Source organism: Ictalurus furcatus, chromosome 7 (genome assembly GCF_023375685.1).
Source record: "Ictalurus furcatus strain D&B chromosome 7, Billie_1.0, whole genome shotgun sequence".
Lineage (NCBI taxonomy): Eukaryota > Metazoa > Chordata > Actinopteri > Siluriformes > Ictaluridae > Ictalurus > Ictalurus furcatus.
Window position 1 is genome coordinate 34,689,187 of NC_071261.1, and position 18,277 is coordinate 34,707,463.

An 18,277-nucleotide genomic window follows, 5' to 3' on the forward strand; every position below is an offset into this window, starting at 1 on the left:
TCTAATGAACTCTAACAAACCATCTAATAAAAGTGCATCGACTTCTCCATGACCAGCCCGATAGTGAGAAGCTCTTGGTTTCATTCCTCATGGTTCTATTTGAGTCTGTTGGGAGTCAGAGCCAACCAAGTGGAGTTCAGCTGAATGTCCTCTCGACTACACTCCCACCTCAGAGGCATCTACCTCGACCACAAGTTGGAACGAGGGATCTAGATGAAGTTGGCAAGGAGCAGATGTGACATGTTTCTTGGGGGAGGTGAACAAGTGTATGTGGAGCATCTTTGAGGAACACAGTTAAAGAAGCAGTATGCATACTGAGGCTCCGAAATTTTCTAATGAACCAAGAGCTTCGGTCCTGCAGCATGACCAACCTCTACAGTCTCTACAGTCCTGCAGCATGGCTGGTGCAGCACAGCCTGCTCCATGAGCACCCCCCCAGGAGACTGGATGTACCTTAGGTCATAGATCACAGAGCCCTTGATTCTGGTGGCATGGCACACATTCCAGCACGTTATGCACCATGAGTACCCCCTCAGGAGACAGAACATACCCTCGGTCATAGATCACAGTGCCCTTAGTTCTGTGGCATGGCTGGTCCACACAGTTTGCAATATGCATACCCCAAATCCTACCCCGCCCCCCTCAGGAGACAGAATGTACCCTCAGCCATAGATCACAGTGCTCTTTGGAAGATCTGTGCGAGGATAAGGATTTGTATCTTCCCAGCAGATAACAAAGTATTTATTTTAGTTGCTCTGGATATCAATTGTATAATGTTTAATCATTTTATTAGTATGTCGTAGAGCTGAAAATGATATGTAAAATAATGTAAAACCCCCGAACCGGACCCATAGCCCCAGTAACGTGTCCATGGTAACCACGTGCGCATGCGCGTCGTCACGGAACTTCAACTCCCAGAATGCAACCGTCCGTGTTGACTTTTCAACCCGGAAGTGTAAGCGCCCTTGTACACAGTTTGGTTTGACAAAGGGTTGAGATTAGAAACAAATTTAACCGGGTGAGTGTGAAATGAATTACTGTAGATAAAGGAAAGGAACCGTTATGTGTTTGTGTTTATGTTCTAGAGCTGTAATGAGAAGGGGAGGAGTTTAATCCCAGGCTGCTGAGGGCAGTGATGCTAACTGCGCATTAGCTGTGTAATGTTAGCTGTGTAATGTTAGCATAAATGGGTTTTTTAAAGGTACATTCAGGCAGATAAAGATAGTAATCACAATTATACATTTAAGTGAGTTTATTCAGAGTCACGGCTATAAATATAGCGCTGAAAACTGTAATATTAGAATTTAAACCGGTTTTAATCTGGGAGGAAAAGAGAAACATAACAACAACAATAACAACAACAACAATAATAATAATAGACATCACAATTAATGCCAGTTGCTGATATTCTTACAACCTTTTTAGTATCAGATTTCTGTTTTTCATAAAATGTATATGTATAAAATTGTTTTCAAAATGACATTTATTTAATTTGCACATACATTTGCATATAATTGCATGCTTACTGAAACTGAAATTATAGATTTTTATTAGAATTAAAATAAAACAAAGTTAAATTTGTTACAGAAAAATGAATTATTTCTACATTGTTTAACAGTGAAAACATCATGTGCTGCTATTTTATAGTTTTAGTATAAAATTGAGCATGAATCCAACAATAATAAACATTTCTGTAATATAATAATCCTTTATATTATCTCTAATTAAGAATATGTACAATTTTATGATGATGAGAATGTGGTTTAATGTGTTTCTGCTTTAGTTAACGTGAGATTGACATGTAGAACATAACACAAATAAACTTTCAGAGATATGTGATTGGGAAGGGGGCAGAGCTTAAAGCCTTCTTCAAAGGTGCCATAGTTAAGATAAAGTCACAAATGAACAAAAAAAAAAAAACACTGATGTACTGTATGCTTTATTTTTTTCAGACATATGGCTGAGATGATGGAGTCCCCCTGTGAACCTAGTGAAGCTGCAGAGAAAAAGCAAGGACATAACCGGAGCAGAACTTCTAAAGCTGCTAGAACTCGGAGAACTCCTCATCAGAACGGGCCGTCCGGGTCAGACACGGGGCACGAGGACCAGACTGACCCTGCCGTGAAGCCCAGGAGACAAGACCAGAACACTACGGAGTCGGAAAATCACCTCACTGACACGACTAAACGCCGACGCCAAAGACACCGCAGGACCAAGCATGCTCCTGGAGGAGCGCTGACAGGAACTGCTGATCATCTAACACACATAGATCTAAACAAGCGTGAGAAAAAACACAACCCCAAGCACCTGAGCACAACCACAGACACGGCCTCGCCGCCGCTCATTGACGACTCCACGGCCCCTGATGATGGAGGAGGAGCAGAGAAGCAGAAGAGGAAGAAGAAGAAGCAAAAGAAGTCCAGAGGGAACACAGAAGAGCAACCGTGCGAGTCTGGAGCTGTGGAGAAACCCAACACGCCACTGAAAAACAAGAAAACTCAAGGTAAAGTGTCAAGAATTCACTACTTCCTGTGTGATGTCATCAACCTTATTAGGGTCATTGCTGGAGAATGGTTTATTCCACTGGTTTTAGAAGGAGAGATGAATAAATCCCACATGGTTCAGAAATGGTAGGGTCTGGTTTCAGATTGATGGATAAATAAATTGCTTATGAGATCCCCTTTAAAACCAGGAATGGTTGTTCCACATTTTAGATGGAAGTAATAAAACGATGGAGTCTCACATCCACCCCTCTGTTCAGAAATGGTTTGTTCCAGTGTTTAAACAGATGGAGAATCAGATGATTAATGAAAGATAAAAATGATAAGGTGAAGTGTGTGTGTGTGTGTGTGTGTGTAGCTGTAAGCATGAGCCCAAGCCCAGCAGGACAGACAGACAGGACGGACAGAGAGAGCAGTCGGAGGAACAGAGGGAGGAAGAGACAACTGTACGAGGACTACATGTCCATTAAAGACATGTCTGATGGTCTGAAGAGAGGACAGCTCATACAGGTACACACACACACACACACACACACACACTTACTAATTATCAGCAGTGTTCAACATTAAAGCTCACAGCAGTATTGTTTATACATTTATTAATTTAGTTAGTTAGTTTTTTATTTATTTATTTACTTATTTATTTTAAGTGTTTGCATTTTTAAAAATTAACTAGTACCAGTTTAAACTGTAGAACATATTAAAATAGTTTTACTTTTTTTTTAAATTAATAAATAACCATATTCCGGAGGTGAATCAGATGAGTGATAGATTAAAATGCTTGCTTTCTTTCTTATATTTTATTCCTCTTACTTTTTTTATTACTCTTACTTTATTATTGTTGTTATAAAAGTCACTTTCATATACTGTATACTTTTAGTAGTTAGTTTTTTATTATTTTATTTTTGTTTTATTACAGTATGTATTTTTATTTAAGAGATTAACTTTCTGTGATGGGATTTTTATACGTAGAAAACTTAGAAACTAAGAAATCTTGTTATTTGAGAAGTTTGACATGTATATAAAGAACCTGATGAAATTGTTTACAAAATGAATTCGAACACAAAAGGCTGAAGTAATAATAATAAACTGTGTTAATAATACTTATTTATTGTTATTAGGGTGCATTGAGGATAAACCCAAAGAAATACCATGAAGCGTTCGTTCCGTCTCCTGTAAGTACTGTGTTAGCTAGTAGCTGTTTCCTGGTTGCCATGACAACTGGTGTCCCACAGAGTATGGTGTTGGCGCTGATGTTTTGGTGTTATGGTTCAGGACGGGTCGGCGGACATTTTCCTGGACGGGATGGTGGCGAGGAACCGAGCTCTGAACGGAGACGTGGTGGTGGTGAAGCTCCTCCCTGCAGATCAGTGGAAGGTGAGAAACATGTCTACTGACTGTAGGGCGTGTTAGCGCACATGCAACAATTCTACTGTGAAATGATGAAAATGGTGACTGCGTTTACATGGACTACATCTAATTACTGACCTTATTCTGAATAAGACAATATTGTGATTAAGGTGTTTACATGAGTCGTTTTAGAATACTCCTTTCATGTTCCCTTTTACATGCTATAGAACATAGTTCGATTAACAGCACACGTCATTACGTCCCCACGCCACACCGTCCGACGTCCCTCCAGAATTTCACGCATCAACATACAGTTGGTCTTCGTTATGGAACCATATACATTTCTGGGTGTTTTTATTTTTCATTTTACGAACGCTTCAAGTGCAGTTAATTATTTGTCATGCTGTACGTGCAAATAGACGACTGCTTGAAGCCATGGGCTGCGTCCCAAACCGCGTACTTACCTACTGTATAGTAGCTGAAACAAATGTTTACAGCAGGTAAGTACGCAGTTTCAGACGAAGCCATGCTTTCTTGTTTGCCGGCAAACAGTTGAGCGCTGCCGTGTGTGATCGTGTCCTGTTGTAAAATGTGGTGAAAATTCTCACATGACGTTAATAGTGTGATTAAGGTGTTTACATGTCTGTAATGCGACTAAAACAGGAATACTCCACATGTCTTAATTCAATTTGTGTTTACTTCGAGTATGACTTTAATCGGATTAAGGTAATTAATAATCTCTGTTTACATGCTAGTTTCTTAATCAGAGTATCGTCTTAATCGGGTTAATATCGGATTATTGTCCATGTAAATGTACCGAATAACACCCAGCACATTTAGATTTGTGGTTTGTTGTGTAACGGTCCTGACGTGTGTGTGGCTGTGTTGCAGGTGATGAACGGGGATGAGAGAGAACAGACGAGTGTGGAGAAGGAGCGACAGAGCGAGTCTGTCCCTGATATTATAGTGGAGGCTCAGTATGGCGAGGAGGAGGAGGAGGAGGAGGGAGAAGAGCTCTGTAAGAAAATGGAGGCGGCCACTCTGCAGGATAAAGGTGTGTGTGTGTGTGTGTGTGTGTGTGTGTGTGTGTGTGTTTATGGAAAGTGTATAAGTGTGCAGATTATCATAAAGGTAATGTGACTGGTGAGGTTCCTGTGATGTTAGGCTGTTATTTCCTTCCTTCCTAAGCGGAGTACTGTTATTTACCTGTAACCCTTCTGTAAAGTGAAAGTTTCTTTCACTGAGCAGCATTCTTTCCTAGGACAGGTGTTATTCCCTTGAGCCTGTTCACTGTGCATTACCATTTCTTGAGCACGGAACTATTCCTTTTCTCACTTGTTCTCGTTCCCTTTCCTGGGAGAGGCACCGTTTTACTTTCCCAGGAAAGCCGTTCCCCTGTTCCCTGTCCTGGGAGAGCTGTTCCCTTTCCAAGGAGGGCAGTTCTCCTGTTCCCTTTCCCGGGAGAGCCGTTCCCCTGTTCCCTTTCCCGGGAGAGGCGCCGTTCTACTTTCCCGGTAATTCAGGACTGTTCCTTCCTGGAAATGTAGGACTGTTCCTTTCCCTTAAGGAAAGGAAGAAGAGTGCAGAGGATTTGTTCATGAGCAAACCAGCACTCTGACTCACCTGAGCAAAGGTTTTAGGAAAGTCTCCTCCATCAGGAACAGTATCAGACGTGCTGAAGGTCAGGACTGTCGTTTACTAGCATCACTTTATGGCTTAATGGCTGCTGTTAGTTTTGTTCACACAGTCAGTGATTATGTTCAAGGTTCAAGGTTCTTCATTTATCACATACATATTACATACATGTGATGTAATGTAGTGAAATATTTCTCCTTAGTTCCTCGTCCCACAGTACAACAACAAACAGAACTAACAACAAACCAGGGATATACACACACACTAAAAACAGAATATAATAAAATACACTAAACATAATAAATATTGTAGACTGTAGGGAATGTAACATGAATAAATGTAACAGAATATATAGATGCAGATGTACAGAGATGTACAGAAACTATCAGTGTGCAGATGGAGGAGTTTCAGCCCCAGGTTCTGAAGTTTTTTGCTAAGGTGTGTGGGGACACTGGTCCAGATAGTTGAGGGCAGTTTCTATGGTGTGGTTGATGGTGTACTCTGTGGCCCTGTTGGACAGGTATGCAAACTGTAAAGGGTCTATGCAACTGGGGAGAGAGGAGATGATGTACGTTCTGACCAGTTTTTCAAAGCACTTCATCACTATCGAAGTGAATACTACTGGATGGTAGTCATTCACGGAGGCAGGACGGGAGTTTTGGGGAAAGGAATAATGGTGGAGGACTTAAAACATGTGGGAACAACATGTTGGTTGAGGGAGAGGTTAAAAATGGTAGTGAAGACTGGTGCTAGTTGGTTAGCAGAGGCTTTTAGCACATGTCCGGTGATGTTGTACGGGCCCAATGCTTTTCTGCTGTTAACTTTATATAGCTCTTCCTCACATCCAGTTCTGAAATGACCAGTCCTTCCTCTTCCCCAGCCTGACCCGATGGTTCATTCTCAGACAAAGATGGTTCATTTAAACAGACGAAGGTTGGGGGGCGTCAGTTTGGCCTTACACCTTGTATAGTTCTAGAGTAGTGAAAACACAGCGGGTTCTTCAGGATCAGGGTTGGGATCTGTGCTTCTGTTTAAACAACTGTTTTATCTGTGCTTCTGTTTAAACAACACTGTGGTTGTGTTTTCTCACTGATGATGATGATAGCTTCAGTCTGCTCCTCATAACCATACAAAGGTTTCTCTGTTTTTATTTCTCTCAGTTCCACCTACAGCAGATATACACAGCGCCTCAGACAGAAATGTTCAGCGTACCGCCAAGGTACATCATTCTGAAAAACTTTATTTTACCCTGAATTAATTCTGGTGTTTAAGTATAGTACACAACAAAGGCCTGAGTGATTAGTAAAGGCGTTGTGGTGAGTTTAAGACTGTGTTATATGTATATGTTTATATTTAATGTTATCAGGTGGTGTGTATGTTTATATTTTAATGATCAGGTGGTGTGTATGTTTATATTTTAATGATCAGGTGGTGTATATGTTTATATTTTAATGATCAGGTGGTGTATATCATGGAGCAGAAACACTCGAGGGCGGTGTCAGGGTTTATTAAGCACATCCCTGACAAGCCCTTCGCTCTGTTCTCCCCCTCGGACCACCGAGTCCCCAGAGTGAACGTCCCACTCTCGGGCTGTCCCGCAGACTTCACTTCTCGCCCTACTGACTATTTCAACACACTCTTCATCTGCAGGATCACACACTGGTCCCCAGACAGCCCCTTTGCCCAAGGGTATACACACACACACACACACACACACACACACACACACACACACACACACCAACACATACACACAAGGGTTAGTCTTCAGTTGCCGTTCTGGGGATGTCACTAGTCATGATGGAGGAAACAGCTACACGGACAGTATGATGGGTAGATGAAGCCACTGATTCCGGCTCCTCTTGGAGGATCCTCAGATGTCCAGCAGCTTTCTCCAGGACGTCCTGGGTCTGCCCTATGGTCTCTGTCCAATCCAGTGGGACATACCCGATACAGCTCTACTGGAAGCCCATTAGGCAGTGTCTTTGTAAGGAAACCACCTCAACTGCTTCCTTTATAGTAGAGGGAGCAGCAGCTCTACTCCGATGCTCTCCTGGATTGTCAAGATCCTCACCCTGTCATGGAGAGTAAGCCCAACAATCTCATTTCCACCACCTGTACTCAAAACCTTTTTTTTGAGTGGCTACCCCAAGTTCACGATCATGGGTGAAGATATGAACCTAGATTGACTGGTAAATAGAGAGCTTTATCCATAACCGGAGATCCTTCTTGACCACCACAGACTGGTATATTGGCTGTAACGCTGCTGCTGACCAGCTCCATCAATCTCACATCTTTTTTTGCATCATTCATGAGTAAGATCTCAAGATACCAGGAATAAGGTCTCTCCCCTTACCTAAATTGACATCCCACCTTTTTCCAGGAAAGAACCATGGCCTCAGCATTGAAGGTGTTGATATTTATCCCAGCAGCGTCATGCTCAACAGTGAAACATTCAAGTGTGTGTTGGAGGTCCATCTGCAATCATCTGCAAATAACAGGGATGTTACCTGTAGGCCTCCATACTGGACACAAGAGAACATGCCTTTTGATGGTGTCCAACACCAGCCCTGACACCCCACGATAAACAGTTTAGAGAATTTAGTATCTGAGGATCATTCTTTGTTGGACTTTGGAGATCTGTTCAACAAGGGTGGCCCTACAGGGAGCATTTAACTTCTGGTGCTTGAGCTTCACAAAAGTCCATAAGATCCTTCAATACTTCAAGGTCTTGGTTCATGAAAAGACATCCCACATTTCTTTATTTTATTTCTGTAGTTTGTAGTGTTATAGCATCTTTCAAAGTGCATTATAATAACATAACACTGTAGACAGATAGAGAGGTCATTGTTTATTTTCTCTCTAACCAATCTGCTCTTCTGATTTTCCTCCTCTCTTTGCAGGCAGCTGATGAAGTCGTTAGGTCAGGCCGGAGTCATCGAGCCGGAGACAGAGGCCATGTTGATTGAGTACGATGTGGATTATTCAGAGTTTACAGATGAAGTGTTAGCGTGTCTGCCACAGGGTCGACCCTGGACCATCCCACCTGAAGAGCTGAGAAGGAGGCGGGATCTCAGGTATCGTCATCACCATCACGCCAACACAGATTCACATCTTATTTAATTATTTGTTGCATGTTGGACATGAAACAAGTTATTTTTATTATTATAATTATTATTATAATAATTATTATTATTATATAGGAAGGAGTGCATATTTACGATTGATCCAGCCACAGCCCGAGACCTGGATGACGCTCTGTCCTGTAAAGAACTTCCTGATGGTCAGTTTACTGATTATTCACCATTTATACACACATCTCCTTTTAGATTACAACACTTAGTGTGTGTTTATATAGCGAGTGTGTGATTATAGACCGTGTGTTTATATAGCGAGTGTGTAAATTATAGACTGTGTATTTATATAGCGAGTGTGTGATTATAAACTGTGTTTATATAGCAAGTGTGTGATTATAGACTGTGTTTATATAGCGAGTTTGTGATTATAGACTGTGTTTATATAGCGAGTGTGTGATTATAGACTGTGTTTATATAGCGAGTGTGTGATTATAGACTGTGTTTATATAGCGAGTGTGTGATTATAGACTGTGTTTATATAGCGAGTGTGTGATTCTAGACTGTGTTTATATAGCGAGTGCGTGATTATAGACTGTGTTTATATAGCGAGTGTGTGATTATAGACTGTGTTTATATAGCGAGTGTGTTATTATAGACTGTGTGTTTATATAGCGAGTGCGTGATTATAGACTGTGTGTTTATATAGCGAGTGTGTGATTATAGACTGTGTGTTTATATAGCGAGTGTGTGATTATAGACTGTGTTTATATAGCGAGTGTGTGATTATAGACTGTGTGTTTATATAGCGAGTGTGTGATTATAGACTGTGTGTTTATATAGCGAGTGTGTGATTATAGACTGTGTGTTTATATACGAGTGTGTGATTATAGACTGTGTTTATATAGCGAGTGTGTGATTATAGACTGTGTGTTTATATAGCGAGTGTGTGATTATAGACTGTGTTTATATAGTGAGTGTGTTATTATAGACTGTGTGTTTATATAGCGAGTGCGTGATTATAGACTGTGTGTTTATATAGCGAGTGTGTGATTATAGACTGTGTGTTTATATAGCGAGTGTGTGATTATAGACTGTGTTTATATAGCGAGTGTGTGATTATAGACTGTGTGTTTATATACGAGTGTGTGATTATAGACTGTGTTTATATAGCGAGTGTGTGATTATAGACTGTGTGTTTATATAGCGAGTGTGTGATTATAGACTGTGTGTTTATATAGCGAGTGTGTGATTATGGACTGTGTGTTTATATACGAGTGTGTGATTATAGACTGTGTTTATATAGCGAGTGTGTGATTATAGACTGTGTGTTTATGTAGTGAGTGTGTGATTATAGACTGTGTGTTTATATAGCGAGTGTGTGATTATAGACTGTGCGTTTATATAGCGAGTGTGTGATTATAGACTGTGTTTATATAGCGAGTGTGTGATTATAGACTGTGTGTTTATATAGCGAGTGTGTGATTATAGACTGTGTTTATATAGCGAGTGTGTGATTATAGACTGTGTTTATGTAGCGAGTGTGTGATTATAGACTGTGTTTATAGCGAGTGTGTGATTATAGACTGTGTGTTTATATAGCGAGTGTGTGATTATAGACTGTGTGTTTATATAGCGAGTGTGTGATTATGGACTGTGTGTTTATATAGCGAGTGTGTGATTATAGACTGTGTTTATAGCGAGTGTGTGATTATAGACTGTGTGTTTATATAGCGAGTGTGTGATTATAGACTGTGTGTTTATATAGCGAGTGTGTGATTATGGACTGTGTGTTTATATAGCGAGTGTGTGATTATAGACTGTGTTTATATAGTGAGTGTGTGATTATAGACTGTGTGTTTATGTAGTGAGTGTGTGATTATAGACTGTGTGTTTATATAGCGAGTGTGTGATTATAGACTGTGTGTTTATATAGCGAGTGTGTGATTATAGACTGTGTTTATATAGCGAGTGTGTGATTATAGACTGTGTGTTTATATAGCGAGTGTGTGATTATAGACTGTGTTTATATAGCGAGTGTGTGATTATAGACTGTGTTTATGTAGCGAGTGTGTGATTATAGACTGTGTTTATAGCGAGTGTGTGATTATAACGACCACGTGAATGTAGTTAATATGCGATGATGCTAATGTTGCAGTAATGAATATTCATGTTATACTTTGTGTAGGTAACTTTGAGGTGGGCGTGCACATCGCAGACGTGAGTTATTTCATAGAGGAGGGATGTGCTCTGGATTACACAGCGAGCAGGAGAGCCACCAGTGTGTACCTCATCCAGAAGGTGGTCTCACTGTGTGTGTGTGTGGGGTTGTGATGGGACACTGTGATAACTCACTTTATGCTGATGAGTGTGTATACAGTGCTGTATTATTTAATTTGAGCGTGTGTGTGTGTGAGTAGGTAATTCCAATGTTGCCGCGTCTCCTGTGTGAAGAGTTGTGCAGTTTAAATCCTCAAACTGATCGTTTAACGTTCTCCGTCATCTGGACCTTATCGCCGGAGGGAAAGGTAACACACACACACACACACACACACACACACGCACGCACACACACACTCACTCGCATTGAATGGAAAATATTATGAATGAGGGAAAATGATTTATTCTTGGACATATTGAATTATTCAGCATCAGTGAACAATCACACTCCTATAAGCATCATCACACTCCTAGTTAAAACAAAACCTGTTCACAGCATTAATGGAAATACATTTTTAAATAAACGTGTGCTAGTTCTCAGATTTAAAATTTTTTTTTATTTTAAATAAATGAGATGATAAATTTGATGCTAATTAGCCCGTGTGTGTGTGTGTGTGTGTGTGTATAGATCCTGAGTGAGTGGATGGGCCGCTCAGTGATCCGCTCGTGTGTGAAGCTGAGTTACGATCACGCTCAGAGTATGATCGACTCACCCCATAAAGAGTTTGGTGCTGATGAACTGCCCCCAGTTGCCCCTGAACACTCAGTGCAGAGCATCCTCCAGGCCGTGCTGCACCTGCACACCATCGCCACTCACCTGCGCGCCCAACGCTTCAGGGGCGGAGCCTTACGTCTCGACCAGGTAAACCACCAGTGCTGCAGGGTCAACGTGGGTAAGAAAGTCAGTTATTTGGGAATCAGGAGACTGAGCAGACTTGGAGGTTATGGAATATAGTTATTCAGGAAATTTAGGATCTTGGGTTCAGCAATCTGAGAATTTAATCATGCGGAAGCGGGGTCAGTGTAAAGGGATTAAGGAATCTGGGTGTTAAGTTAGTGTATTTAAACAATCTGAGGTTCCAGGAATACAGGGGAGGGCATGAATCTGGGTGTGCAGCAACATGGAAACTTAAGGAATTTGGGGATTTTGGGAATATGGCCTGGGGAAATCCAGATTACGATGGTGCAACAACATGGGGAATTCAGGAATACAGTGGTTTGGCAACATGGGGAATTCGGGAATCTGAGGTGCTTTAATTTTGGGAATTTAGCAATGTTGGAGCTTCTCTAATCTGTGGCTTCCTCGGTGTGAGGTCTCATTGCATCAACGTGTTTAGGAATCTAATGACTTTTGCTGTTAAAAATATTCAGGAATCTGTAGGTTTAATAGCTATAAAAGATTTATAAAAGAGAGGATTTGGGAGTCTGTGGGTTTAGCAATCAGGGGATTAATGAGTCATCAGATTTGTGGACAGCATACTGTACAGGGTCTGTGATGTCATTATTAATTGGTCTTCATGTCATGTGTTTATTGGATGTTTTGTTTTAGATGAAGTTGGCATTTACTCTGGACTCGGGGTCGGGAATGCCTCAGGGCTGCTACGTCTACCAGTACAGAGACAGCAACAAGTGAGTGTGAGGACAGGTTGGTGGCGGAGTTTACATTGTTGGCTAACGTGGCTGTAACTTGTCAGATCGGCGACTCGGACCCTGATCAGTGTATGTTTGTGTGTGACAGGTTGGTGGAGGAGTTCATGTTGTTGGCTAACATGGCTGTAGCTCATCAGATTTACCGCTCGAACCCTGAGCTTGCGCTACTGCGGCGTCACGCGGCCCCTCAGAGCCGTCTGATGGATGCGCTACAGGAGCTGTGTGATCACATCGGCCTCTACATCGACATGAGCTCGGCTGGAGCGCTGCATGTAAGCCACACAAACACATGCAGGTCTGCACATTAGGATGAGGACTCCAAATCTAAGGCCATGGTTATTAGGAGGAAAAGGGTGGGTTGTTCCCTTCAGGTTGGGAATGAGATTCAGCATCTCAGGGTCTTGTTCATGACTGAGGGTAGAGAGGAGCTTGAGATTGATGGACTGATCGGTGCAGCGTCAGCAGTTATGTGGACATTCTACGTCCCAACCCTCACCTATGGTCACCAGCTTTGGGTAGTGGCCGAAAGACTGAGGTGGCAGATACATGTGATGGAAATGAGCGTCCCTTGCAGGGTGGCTTGGCTCAGCCTTAGAGAGAGGGTGAGGAGCTCAGGCATTCAGGTCGAACTCAATGTAGAACCGCTGCTCCTCTGCATCAAAAGGAGCCAGTTGAGGTGGTTCGGGCATCTGGCTAGGATGTTTCAGGCAAGTCCAACGGGGAGAAGACCTCGGGGCTCACCAAGGACTAGATGGAGACATTATATCTCCTGTCTGGTCTGGGATTTTCTGGGTATCCCTGTGGAGAAGCAGGAGCAGGTGGGCTAGGAAGAGGGGAGGTCTGGGAAGAAAATGGACAGATGGATGGATGGAAGTTTGGGGAAGAATCACATGTGTGGAGAGACAGGTGTGATGGTCAGGTGTCCACATACTTTTGGTCATACAGTGTACTTTTTACTGAGGAGTGGTTTCTGCCTGCCTTGTAGTGTATACTCCTAAACACACACTGATGAGTTCATGGAGAGAGCAGGAGGAAATGTGTGTTTCCTAAAGCACTTTAGGACATAAGACTTTTTCATTAATGTTATTTATTATTATTTTCATCCTTCTTTTCTCACAGAGGAGTCTGGAGGAGGCGGTCGGAGATGATGAGTACAGTGCGGCTAGGAAGGCCGTACTCACACACCTGTGTGCCAGACCCATGCAGGTGTGAAAACACCTTGTGCAGTGTGGGCGTGTCCCAATCCACATTCCCTAGTCACTATACAGTGCATATATTGTCTTAAAATGGGTTTATTTGTAATGTTTGGTGGCTTTTTAACTGAACGTGTGTGTGTGTGTGTAGATGGCAGTGTATTTCTGTACAGGAGTTCTACAGGAAGAGAAGTTGTTCCATCACTATGCTCTGAACGTGCCACTCTACACACACTTCACCTCTCCAATCCGCCGCTACGCTGATGTCATCGTCCACCGCCTGCTGGCCGCCTCACTTAGTGAGACACACACACACACACACCCCAGATGTTCACCCATACCATAACAAATCCATGAGCAATTTACTTACATTTGTAAATGACTCCTTGAATGAATCAGTTATATTGTTAAACGACTCCTTGATTCATTCCCTAACATTTGACTCCACCAGTGAATCACTTGCATTTGTAAATGAATCATTGAGTGATTCACTTACATTTCAGAATATTTCCTTATTTGCTTCACCTGCATTTGTCAACCTAAAGATCTTCACAAAGTGTGTGTGTGTGTGTGTGTGTGTGTGTGTGTGTGTGTGTGTGTGTGAGACAGAGTGTGGACCTCGTGTGCATCTCGCCCAAGATGAAGTGCAGAAGCAGGCCACCCACTGTAACGATAAGAAGACTGCATCCAAGAGGGTTCAGGAGATGAGCACCGAGCTGTTCTTCAGTATCTTCGTCAGGGTAACACACACACACACACACACACAGCGGTACATGGTGCTATCACACATCATACACGATCACATATGGACTGTTCCTCATAGCTGCCATTTCTGCTGTCACATTTGGTGTGTGTGTGTGTGTGTGTGTGTGTGTGTGTGTAGGAGTGTGGGCCTCTGGAATCGAAGGCGATGGTGATGGGGATGCTGGATAAATCCTTTGATGTGTTGGTGCTGGACTATGGGGTTCAGAAGAGGATCTACTGTAATGTCAGTCTCTCTCACACACACACACACACACACACATACACTCAGCAGCACAGATGAATTTATCTGTATTATTTACTTTTAATACTAAAAATAAACAAAACTAAAGTATAGTTTATTGAATATTTTCATATTGTGTATTTTTTTCTCCATATTTATATTAGAATAATTATGAGATTGTTGTTTTACATGTTAAAAAAAACTTAAATTAATTATTCTGTGTTTCAGGCCATTGAGGGTCTGCAGTCGTTTAATTTCCGTAAAGTCGGTAAACGGCCTGAGATGACCCTGGTTTGGACACCTAACGAGCTGGAAGATGAAAGCGTTACACAGGTATGACATCATCACCTAACCGCTCACTGAGGTTTGGTGGACGGTCTCCTCTATGCAGAGCTGCACTTGTGTCACATTCTTTAATAACAGATTTAACATCGCTCTGCTCATGGTCAATATTTTTACAGAACTTTGCCCCGGACTTGTTTTAATGGCTCCTTGGTCTTTATAATACTGTCTGTTCAGGTTCTCTAACAGACTCTGGGTTCTTCCAGGAACAAGTGTATTTATACTGAGACGCTTTACACGTCACGCTTTAATTACACACAGAGCGACTAAAATACAGCTAGTTATCGGACTTCTGATAGAAACTGACCTGGAACCAGTTTAAGGGGTTTTACAGTAATGAAAATTTATGCACTCTCAGCTGTTTTTATAATATTTGAACGCTAATATTATATTATGGGATATTGTGTGTGCATCCATAACATAAAATCCCAGTTAAGCCCATTTCAGTTCCAGAATCTAACACTGCAACACGTGGAAAGGACATGGGGGTGAATACTTATGCACAGCATTCTATACTTGTTCCATGAGACATGCGTGTTCAGAGTAGAAGGTCCTGTGGTGTGAACAATGTTGTGAATGTATTCTACAGGAAATCAGACATTTAGAGCTACAGCTGTAATATCGGTACTATAGTGTGGTGCTTGGACCCCGTTTATCGCTATTTTAATGATAATATATATATGTGTGTGTGTGTGTGTGTGTGTGTGTGTGTGTGTAGGAGATCTCCTTGTTTTCCGTGGTGGATGTGCTGCTGACTGCTGCTGAAGGTCCTCTCAAATACACTGCAGTACTGAGGAGTCCCACACACACCCAGTTCTGAACACACACACATTTAATATTCTCATGGTTCTGAGGTCAGAAGTATTTCACATGGCGTGTGTCATATGTGTTTAACACGTGGTTAATAATATCTCTGATTAGCAGTGTGATTAACATCATTAACGATTGCACTTTTACTTCAACTCATTTTTAAAAAAGTTATAGTTTATAAATTGAAGATAGGAAACTCTTAAGTGTGACGTGTTCTTGTGTGACTCGATGGCACTAATAATTATTTTGCTGTTGTGTCTGAGCTTAAACCAGTGCTAACCACGTGTCATATTTTTATTTAAACGTGTGTGTGGTCATTTTTACACAGGTGATTACCCACAGTCCCACAGTGCGGTTAGTTTACTGTAATCACCTGTTATTTTATTTAACTCCATTTCAAATCCCACTGCAGGATTCGTTTCCATTATAAACCTCAGCTACAGTTTCCAGTTTTTAATATGAATTCTAAAGCTGCACGTAAAACTGTGTCCGAGGTTTATAACGGAAATGAAACCTGCAGTGGTACGACGATTCGGTTCTCCCAGTGGGAGGAGTTTAATTTTTATTTTTTTAACACAGGTTTGTGTCGATTTTTTCCACTGCACGTGTGACGTCTCTGCTGTTTTCATTACTGCCTAACGGTCACTGTGCATTTTTATTTTAATTTTAAAGAGTTTTAATTTTTGTTGTTTAATGTCCTGTCACTGAGGAGAATTAAATTATTTCCATTCAGGAAAACATTTGTGGTGTTCTGAGTTAATGAACTCACTGTAGTGAAGTGTGTAACTGATGGAAACAGTGTGTAATGTCACAGTCAGGCCAGTAGTGGGCACTGTTCACTTTAATATACCTGCCGCTGAGGTCTTTTTTCTAGAGTGCAGTAGATAAACACAACCACACTGAGGAGATACATGTACTATAAATGGCAATAAAGTCACCTGTTACAGTGTAATTTAAGTTTATTATTATAGCAGTAATAGTGTCCACGATGGTATAGATGCAGAATTCTGATCTGCCTTCTCAAGTGAAAAACGCTAATTTGGAAATTTTCAAGCACTGACAAACATAAGGTTAGATAGATGGATTGATAGATGGAGAGATGGATAGATAGATGTACATTATTTATGCCAAATAAGATTTAGGATAAATAAGCACAAAATCACAGGATCAAACTTGTAGGAAAGCGCTATAATAGGCTAATGTCATTGTGATTGCCAGGAGAGAGAGAGTATGCCCCTCCCACCCAGAGAACACTGCCAATTGTGCTCTCTTGTGCTCCTGGCCATGAAGATCTGTAGCAGTGTCGGGATTTAAACTCGAGATATCCCGGACGATAAGGTGAACTCTTTTCTGTTGGTAAAAGCAAATGTTTTAGATATTTTTTTTTAATGTTTTAATGTTTTTAATGTCAATAAACTCCGATCTGACCGAGATGGCCATGACTGGTGATCAGAGAGCACAAAAATATCTCCCACATAAACAAATCATTACACTCTGTACAAAATAAAAATAAAAATGTATTTATAGTCAGTAAACCTGCGCTTTTTACAGAATTAGTGAGCAGTTTTGTTTAGGGCAGACGCTGCATTACTAGGGGGAAGGGGGAAGGTTTTAGGTATGCTACTTGGTGGGACTGTTAATATTTTAGTATTTGGTGAGCTCAAACGTAGCGGTCATTACTGTTCACACCAGACTATGATGGAGTTTACCGTCTACTGCTGTGACCAGCTGCTGGTTTTTACAGCTGTGCTGTTTCAGAGTGACTCTGTTCCAGTGTAGATGTACAATTCCACTTCAACACTCTTCCTGTAGACCGGCCCTGCCTCTGGACCTGAGGTTTTACTGCTGAATGTGATCACTGATCAGATCAGAATTGTTTTAAATGTTAATATTGAACATTAAATCAGTAGAGTGTATAACATGAACTCAGCTGTTTCCAGAAAGTGAGTAGAGAGCTGGAATATCAACACTGTAAGATTGAACATGTTTACTCCAGCTGTGTTAAGGCCTCAGCATATGGAACATGGAGATGAGGGGTGTGAGCGCTGTGTGAAGATAAAACCACCTTCGTGAGCTCACACACTCTGCAGTTTCGTACTGGTCGTGTTGTATGACTGCTCCAGTACTGCAGGTGGCGCTGTTACCATTTAATGACCATTTCCACAACTACAGGAAGATCGTTTGCAGATCAAAATGTGTTCCATTAAGAAGGAGAATTTTCTGATGTGACTTTCTGAAGCCTTCTTTAATCCAGACACCGCAAACGAGCTATTTACATATTTACATTATTCTATTATTTGGGGATAATGACTGTAGCTGTCATTCTGTAGCCTATTAATAAATCTGTGAATGTGTGGAATCACTTCTCATCTGTTTTCAGCCTGTAATTACCCACAATTCATACCAATATATAACCAGTTACTATATCATTCAGAGAGGGGATTAAGCACACTGCAGACTGCAAATAGTTCACTGGAGAAATGAAATGAAATGGACAGAAACAGATAATTACCCGCT

The 18,277-nt window shown here is 41.4% G+C and overlaps 1 protein-coding gene across 2 annotated transcripts; it reads left to right on the forward strand.

The window, feature by feature from the left end:
- Positions 1 to 766: 766 nt before the first annotated feature.
- On the forward strand, positions 767 to 17,116 carry LOC128610591 (DIS3-like exonuclease 2). Of its 2 annotated transcripts, XM_053630002.1 has the most exons (22): positions 767 to 1,018; positions 1,953 to 2,503; positions 2,860 to 3,011; positions 3,623 to 3,676; positions 3,777 to 3,878; positions 4,743 to 4,905; positions 6,647 to 6,705; positions 6,946 to 7,175; positions 8,390 to 8,563; positions 8,690 to 8,769; positions 10,749 to 10,861; positions 10,981 to 11,088; positions 11,409 to 11,642; positions 12,330 to 12,409; positions 12,519 to 12,702; positions 13,550 to 13,636; positions 13,775 to 13,922; positions 14,233 to 14,363; positions 14,507 to 14,611; positions 14,837 to 14,941; positions 15,669 to 15,717; positions 16,979 to 17,116. In XM_053630002.1, the coding sequence occupies exons 2-22, from the start codon at positions 1,957 to 1,959 to the stop codon at positions 17,056 to 17,058; spliced, it is 2,985 nt and encodes a 994-aa protein (XP_053485977.1). In that variant the 5' UTR covers positions 767 to 1,018; positions 1,953 to 1,956; the 3' UTR covers positions 17,059 to 17,116. The 2 variants fall into 2 exon arrangements, with proteins under 2 accessions (XP_053485977.1, XP_053485978.1); XM_053630003.1 differs by having other exon boundaries at positions 769 to 1,018; positions 15,669 to 17,103.
- The last annotated feature ends 1,161 nt before the right edge of the window (positions 17,117 to 18,277 follow it).

Bases quoted from the DNA above. Each gene is read 5' to 3' on its own strand.
- LOC128610591 (XM_053630002.1), top strand. From the start codon at position 1,957: ATGGCTGAGATGATGGAGTCCCCCTGTGAACCTAGTGAAGCTGCAGAG. The intron at 8,770-10,748 runs GTCAGTTTACTG...TACTTTGTGTAG, and splicing joins CTGTAAAGAACTTCCTGATG to GTAACTTTGAGGTGGGCGTG. The intron at 11,089-11,408 runs GTAACACACACA...GTGTGTGTATAG, and splicing joins CCTTATCGCCGGAGGGAAAG to ATCCTGAGTGAGTGGATGGG.